This window comes from Haliotis asinina, chromosome 2 (assembly GCF_037392515.1).
Source record: "Haliotis asinina isolate JCU_RB_2024 chromosome 2, JCU_Hal_asi_v2, whole genome shotgun sequence".
Lineage (NCBI taxonomy): Eukaryota > Metazoa > Mollusca > Gastropoda > Lepetellida > Haliotidae > Haliotis > Haliotis asinina.
The window spans coordinates 37,747,114-37,755,744 of record NC_090281.1 but is presented as its reverse complement, the minus strand read 5'-3'; the positions used below and the strand labels follow the sequence as shown (position 1 = coordinate 37,755,744).

The following is an 8,631-nucleotide window of genomic DNA, read 5'->3' as shown; positions in this document are numbered from 1 at the left end:
GAAGTTGTCGACGCTGTAGAGAGTATGCAGTCAGGTAAAGCGCCGGGTTTTAGTGGGATAAGCATAGAGCTCTTCAAAAATGCTCAAATCAGTTCCTTCCAAATGTTGCAATTTTTGTTTAATACCATGCAATATTCAGGGGTATATCCGTCAGCCTGGGCCCTAGGTGTCATTATTCCTCTACATAAAAAGGGCACTTTTGGAAGTTTCAGGAAAGATATTTGCTAAGATTATTAATAGCAGGTTGCAGGCATGGCTCAACAAGAAGATTTTTTTCACTCCAGAGCAGGCAGGTTTTAGACATGGTTTCCAAGCAGCTGATAGTATTTTTATTCTTTATACAGTCGTTAATAAATATTTAGCATTATGTACGGGACGGCCGTGGTGTGCTTTTATCGATCGTTAGGCTGCGTTTGATTCTGTTGACAGTTTACTTTAGATATTGAGGCCTGGAAATCAGGAAGGAAACATGTTCTCTTTGCTTGAAAATATGTATCAAAACGGAAACTCACGTGCATCACTTAAATCAGGCCACACCTCTTTTTTTAATGTATGTGTTGAGTACGCCAGGGATGTCAAATATCTCCATTTTTGTTCTCCTTTTTTATGAACGATCTAGTTGAATATTTGTCTGCTGATAATCAGAGGTGTCTCAATTTAAACTTTATTGAAGTGTTTATTTTGCTGTTCGCCGATGACATTGTTCTATTTGATAGCACAGTTCCTAGGCTGCAGAAGATAATTTATAAGTTAAATAACAATTGTAACACCTGGAAACTTAAGATAAACATTGACAAGACAAAAATTATTGTTTCTAGGAAAGCAGGTAGACTTAGGAAATATGAAAACTTCATTTTACATGGGACCCCTTTAGAGATAAAAATCTCCGCGTTCATTTCTCTTTAGAAGAACAAACTTGGATAGCACTGTCTATTGTTAAATCGTATATGGACAATTTCACAAATTTACCATTGAAAGTCTTGTTACATATATTTGATGTTAAAATTCTTCCAGTCTTGATGTATGGCTCTGAAATTTGGGGTTTTCATCCCTCACCAAATGTACAAAATGTTCATGACAAGTTCTGTAAGCAAATTCTTCACATGCCTGCACGTGGAAAGTTAATGCTTACTCTAAAATAGTGAAATACTTCACAAAATAATAAATCAAGATAAGAATATTATTTTTGTATAAAGTATATAGATATCAGTATCCGCTTAGCTGAAAAGAATCTTGATTGTTGGGCTCTGAGAGTTAAGAAACTTCTCTTCAGCTATGGTCTTGGAAATCAACAAATTACAAATATTAACAATTTCCTTATACAACTTAAGCAGAGGTGCATTGATATTGATCTTCAACGTGGGCTTCAGATCTTGATAAATATACCAAACTAGAATTTTTCAGACTAATAAAACTGACTGTGTTAGAAGAATATTAAATTAGTGCTGTAAATGTGAAGGTATATTGCATTGCCCTTTGTAGACTTCGCTGTCCAAATGATGAGTTAATGACTGAACGTGGAAAACGTTTCAGTCTAGCACAAAACGAAGGTTTGTGTCCCTTGTGTATTATTCCTACGATCCTACGAAAACAAGCTGGCTCTTCTGTTAACTTCTCATAATAATACCGTTATAAAAAAAAGCCTTGCTAAATGTATATTTTTAGCCATGAAAAAACGAATGAAATATTTTGGGTCCAGCTACCGTGTGTTCACATCTCTGTACAATATTACACCTCTGTCTTCATTCAGTTATTCCGGTGGCTCCTTACCGAGCAAACAAACCAAAATCACTGGGAAAATTCATGCTGGAAAATTTTCGTCGTCATATTCTTTGTTTATGTGTGAAAAGTATTTAACAGTTGTAAATGCAAGGAAACGGTAGCATCGCAGTTATGATGTGTATATTATACTCTAATATATTAAGAGCGTATAAAAATATATGTCATGCCACTGGGAACCAGTCCGGTAGAATGTGTGACAGTAACACTATCTTCTCATCTGTCTCTGTGTGTGAATATCTAACGAACAATTATGTCCCATCTAGGTATATGTTCTGTCACACTATTGACACATTTTGCATAATGTCAACAGAAAATGACCAGTTTCAAACACACGATCATTCAAACGATAGAGGCTCGATCTGTTCATCTTATCTGGATGTCTTTATTCGGTCTCGGAGAAATGAACGTAAAACATTTCAGGACCCCAGTTGATTTCTTTGTGGATGTTTCAATATGCATCTGGAAAATGGTTAAGCACCCCTGTAATGTTAACAAAGTTCAATGTTTCGACTGGCACGTACAATGCGATTGTAAAGTTGTATTTTGTTTCTGTAAGATCGTACCGTATTACGGAAGCGTAGTAGGGCCAAGGTGATTTAGTGTAACTGTCTCCTACGTATGGGTTATTACATAGAACATATTATCTCCGACGTGGGACATACTATCTCCTACGTAGGACTTAATATCTCCTGTAGGAGGATATGTTAATATGTATTAATCTGGAATAGTCAGACTGAATACCCAAGACAGGTGAACAATCCCCCCTTTCCCTGTTTCAGTCACTTTAGACTCTACAATGATGTGTTGTATTTACTATTGCAGTCTTCTGTGTTTCTTATACTATCAGAGCCTACAGTTTCCTTCACCATTAGACTCGAGCATTAGACTCTTTACTTCGAGGTTTTGCTTTACATAGAATTCAGCACAGGAAATTTTCCAGCGACCTACAGTACTAGTATTAACATTCACTTCTATAAGAAGGAATTGCTTTGTTCAATGTGGGCAGTAAGCTGTTTACATCTGTATTAAACATTAGGATATCCATCTGATCAGTTTTTTACAGTAAGATTGTTGAATCCGTTTCGGAAGGGTTATATCGCTATAGGTATTATTTATTGTTTGCTTTGTTTGTGGATTTTGAAAAAGACTTTCGACCGCGTAGATAGAGATAACTTTTGTCATATTCTATCAAGTCAAGGTGTGTCCTCCAGGTTTACGAAGGCATTGTAACTTAATTAATTATATGTTAAGGCGTAAGTGTTCGTTCTAGTCGCAGACGTTGTCAATCGTTTGGCTGTCCTTTAGAATTAATGCAAGACTGTATCCAGGGCCCCCCTTGTCGTCGAGTGAGCCTCCGGAATGCACAGTCTTCACAATAAGACGTCACTCTCGCGAACGTTGCCGTTCCTGAAGCTCATGGGTATCTTTGTATTTTCTGGTCAAAAGACTGTGTAGTGCCCATTGATTTGTGGACCATTCTTAATATACATTTTAGCGTTATCTGTATATAATAATGATTTGTCATTTCTGGCCGCCTGATAGTCTCACATATACCATAATGACAGACAAATAATTGAAACTCTTGCAGATTAAGTACCTGCATGTGGCACGTGCACAAATTGTTCCTGCACATCCACGAGGTGTGTTTGGGAGACACCTTCCACCAAGTACACTTGCAATGACTTCTTAACTGAACACCGTATTGACTACACCACGAGCTAGGTAAAACACAAAAAGAGAAGAATATTGACACCTCACTTAGGATTAAGAGGTACTACATGTCTTCCATGCTGGTTTTCCTCACGCGGACATAGCCCCCACCCACACCTCAAGCCCATAAGGTCTGAGAAACAGGTAGTATTGTCGCATGCACATGAGATGTTTCACTATCGAAGAACCATTGTTTCATCCCACGTGGTGTATGTTTTGTTATTTGTGTCTGAATTTAAATGTCTTTTGCAGAGCATTGACATCATTCCGTTCAAGCCTACTTTAATAGAAGGAACGAGAGGATATACGTAGGTGTTGTAGGTGTGCATGTTTCTCATATTTTCATCTCTCACAAAATAACACGGTTCTTATATTTTGAAATCTTTATTCACACTACTATGACAACTTACTCTGAAACGGACCATGCAGACGAAGAAAAAGAATAGAAATTGCCATTTCTTGAACATAGAGTAACTTGAAGTTCACTGGTCATCTGTCGATGTTTCCGCGCTTTCATCAGTATCAGTCACCCCTTCATCGACGTGATTGACATTGGAATACGGTAAGGGAACGGGAACACCCTGAAGGTTCTCGTCTTGGCTTGGTTGGTACTCGTGAAAGCCTTGAGGAACAAGGTCATTGCGGTCACCCTTGCGGTTTCTTTTCGATTTATGTTTGTAGAAGATACCGGTGGCGGCTTTAACCTCCACCTCACAAAAATTCAACAGTTCGTCGCCCGTTTTCATGATGCGGATGTATTGGCCTTGTGGGTATTCAATCTGGAAGTATTTTTCATAGTGTGAAGTGAACTGGAAGGTTTGGAAGGGACACACAATCTCGATGGTTCCGTTTAGGCCCACGCCGCCAGGATCACCAATGCTGCCACAGTTGACCACGTTTCCGGGGTTGCCAGACAAGGGATTGTTCTCGACAACGTCGATGGTAATGTCTCTGAGACGATCAGCTGCAATATGAAAACGATAAATATGATATTAAGGAGTCATTATTCTGTATAAGGGTAGAACGGGAAAATGAGTGAGTTTGAACAGGACGTTAAACGTTTAGGACATGCATTACTTCGGTCATGTCATATTGACAAACCGTGATATAACTGGAATACTGTTCAGATCGGCGCCAAAACATGCACTCATTTTGCAAAGGAACATAACGGTTGGTGGTCATTAACGTACCACAACAATCTCCTCTGTTGAAGATCTTGACGCTGTAGATCTCCATGTTAGCCCCGAGGTCCACATACCACACGGGGTTGGTATCTCCGATATCACTGGAGAAACAGCTGCCTGAGAGGAAGTCGCCGTTTGGGTCACCGTCGACAGCCAAGTCTGCCGTTGCGTTAAGGTTTTCAGACCCGAAAAAGAAAGACGATGTGGATCCTGCGGTTTGTCCTTGAGCGACCTCGCTTGTTGAGACGAATACATTCCATGCTGGCAAATAAAGCGAACAACAGAACTGAAAACATTAATGTTTTGAACACAAGATTGAATATACTTAGCTACTAATTTCTTATTAGCGTTTGAAACATGATTTATTTTGTATTCGGCGCACCTCTCCCAGAAATGCATGAATGCACACCTCGGTGATTCGGTACAATGATCTTAAAAGTGACGTTATACGTTGTGCTTTGTGCTTTGATCCTCGTGTAACAAGAAGCTGTCGACTAAAATACAGACATGTCTAAAAGAACGTGTTAACAAAGACAAGTTTTACTTACCACAGGCGGACCCTATGACCATGAAAAGGAAGGGAACCCAAGCGAACATGTCGCTTGCTTTGAGAACAACTTTGTATTGTTAAATGGCACACGACTCACGGAACATACTGACGACATTTCTAGTTTCCAGCTTTTATTACATTTCATTAAATTTCATGACAAACATATTAATTCCAATGATAAGTTTCGTTTCGGTTTATCCTGTATTTCTGCTTTGTCAACATTAAGTGTCAACATTTGTAATAGTTTCATCTACAAACACCCTTGTTTGTGTAGACAAGTCAATATACGCTGCTTGGAGACAATGGGTTGGTAAACAGTTTGAAATATTTGTTAATGTGCATAAACTTTTCGGTTCAGGGTAAGTGATTGCACATCGATATGGTATCATTGTGATACTATTCTTTATACTGTACAGATGCTATGCGAGTGAGTGAGTGAATTAGTACAGTTTTACGCCCTTATTATCACCAATCCAGCAATATCACAGCAGGAGTCATCCGACATAGCTTTTTCAAAATAAACCCAAACCTTTATTCACAAGAAGAGAATTGATCGTTGACGCCCATTTAAATTTACATCATAATGTAACATTCTAAACTTGGTTTGGAAACCCTGAACATTTTGCATATTCACACCACAATCAGATACAACGTTTAACAAAAGAAAATATTTGAAGCGGATATCTATCACATTCGCTATTGTTGTTCTTGTTTATGTAATTACTGTCGTTATTGTAGTTGTTATTGTTTTTGTTGCTATTGTTGTTTTGTAGTTATTGCCGCTGTTGTTGTTTTGTAGTTACAAACAGTTTACTTGCGTAATATTGGCCTTGTGGCCTATAATACAGTTATACGGTTATTTAACCGATGTACAGTGGTCAACTAGGTGCAGATCTTGTTTTGAATATATTATGCAAAAATAAGACAATAAAATATATTGCCTGACTGTTCCTTGATTTGAGGATTGATTCTAAGGCTAATGGAACTCTATACACTTTTCGAAGAAATACTTTTCACGCCAACATTCGTAACATTTACATTTGAAACAGGCATGATTCTCATCTTCAACTTCCAAGGGATTACATACTGTATACAAATAGTCTTTTATGGGGACATGTTTCTTACTTTACTTTGTTACTTTGATCTGGCTGAACATATACATTGGACAACGTCCAAGTTTACCGAGGATGGCCTTGTTGGAGGCAAATTTTCCAATTTTGAGAAATCTTTTAAAATTCATCATCTGAATCCTTTCAATTGAATCTGAATACTTGTGTCCTCAAATGTCAGTTCCATACAGTAGTACTGGTGCAAACTTCGTGTCAAATATCACCCGTGCCACAGAGCATGTTATTTCTTGGTTTTTCTTAAAGATTCTATACAATGTTTCCTTGTTGTGCAAGGGTTTCACACGCTTTTGTCCATATTAATCTTGATGAAAACACAATTCCAAGATATTTATAGTAGGTAAAAAAAACCTCCATATCCTGATTACCGAAGAGCCATCTCTCCAATTGTGTCAGAATTCCGCCATTTCGAAATACGATGATATTTTACCTTTTTAGGTTCAACTCCAGTCCCCATTTTAAACAGAATGACTCCAGGATCCTTAGTTATCGTTGCAGACCAGTAACACTCGTGACAAAACGAACGATGTCGTCGGCAAACATTAGTAGCAGTAGACCTCGTATGTCCTGAGTAACGAACACTCCACTGTTACAAGACCTGTACAGTTCGGTGGCCAATTCATTAATAAACAGAATGAAGAGTACGGGGCATACACCACGGGATGTATCAAATGCTACCGTTCCTGAAATACCAACTTTAACACAGGCCTTCACTGATACGTACATACTTTTGAGTAAGATAAATAACTTTCCATAATATCCACGCTCCACGAGCACATATAATAATTTATCTCTGTCTACGAAGTCAAATGCTATTTTTTAAAGTGATACGAGTGTGTATTTTCTGTATATTTTGTTAAGTAATAATTATTATTATCACAACATTTACTGTTTTGAATAATAATTATGATGGGTCACATTTTAATAGACGGTCAACACTTTTAGGGTTCTGGTTTTCCGGAATGTTTATGCTCTTAGTTTTCTATGTGTTTACTTCCGAGAGACTTATTCGAGGGCATTCTACAGAGTTGACGATGGTTATATGTGCCCGAACTTTCGGGAAATGACTGAGTATACATATAAAAAGGCTGTTTGACGTGTTGCGAGGGACACGTCACTGGCGTCACATCATCGTCATCATCTACATCTGTCAACGCTTTATCTACATCATCCGCTGTCAGACCGATCGCTGTGTTTGCATTCTGCATAGTTGATTCTCTCTCACACCAAGACTTTGGTGAGTTTGCTATATTGTATTTTGTGACCCATCGACTTAGATTTTGTCTCACTTGAATTACACTAGAAATCAGTATTGTGGAATTGACTTGTCTTAGGAATAGTTTGTCACGGTAAATTCTTAGCCGTAACAAAGGTCAGTGAATCCACAGTACGAGGGTTGGCTGAAAAGTTCTAAGTCTGACTGTGAAAAAAAGTTACAAAGTCCACGTTTGTAATTTATTTTTCTACATAGTCCTCTTCCAAGTTCACACACTTTTGCCAGCGATGCTGCAAGGCCCGAATCCCGGTCAGGAAGAAATCTTCTTCAGCTACCCTAAAAAAATCAGTCACAGCGGAAATGACGTCATCATTACTTGCAAAATGGCGACCGGCGAGTTCCTTTTTCAGTTTGGGGAACAGGTGGAAGTCAGAAGGAGCCAAATCAGGTGAATAAGGAAGATGGTCAATGAGTTTAAAGCCACAGTTGCGGATTGTTGACATGGCCACCACCGATTTGTGAACAGGCGCATTGTCTTGGTGGAAGAGGACACCTTTTGCGATCATCCCTCGTCGTTTGGCTTTGATTGCTTCTCGCAACTGGTTCAGTAGATCAGCATAGTATCTGCCGTTGATAGTTTGACCTTTTTCAAGATAATCAATGAGCAGAATACCCCTGGAATCCCTAAAGACTGATGCCATCACCTTTCCAGCTGAAGGAACAGACTTGGCTTTCTTCGGAGCTGGTGAATCAGGATGCTTCCACTGTTTTGACTGTAGTTTTGTTTCTGGTTGAAAGTGATGTATCCAGGTCTCATCCATGGTTACAAATCGTGCCACAAAATCATCGGGATCTGCTTCAAAACGACGCAAATTGTCAAGGGACGTCTGGAACCTGACACGTTTCTGTTCTGCTGTCAAGAGCTTTGGCACCCATCTTGCAGAAACTTTAGTCATTCCTAATTCGTTGGTGATAATATGCTCAACCCTCTCATGAGAGATGCCCACAACACTAGCAATATGTCGAGTAGTCAATCGTCGGTCATCCATCAACATATCGAGC

The 8,631-nt window shown here is 38.8% G+C and overlaps 1 protein-coding gene across 1 annotated transcript; it reads right to left on the bottom strand.

The window, feature by feature from the left end:
- Nucleotides 1–3,940: 3,940 nt before the first annotated feature.
- LOC137271778 (fucolectin-6-like) lies at nt 3,941–5,273 on the bottom strand. Its single transcript, XM_067804179.1, has 3 exons — nt 5,225–5,273; nt 4,683–4,937; nt 3,941–4,456 (listed from the first exon to the last, which is right to left on the bottom strand). Exons 1-3 carry the CDS (start codon nt 5,271–5,273, stop codon nt 3,975–3,977), a joined length of 786 nt encoding a protein of 261 aa, XP_067660280.1. The 3' UTR covers nt 3,941–3,974.
- Nucleotides 5,274–8,631: the final 3,358 nt, after the last annotated feature.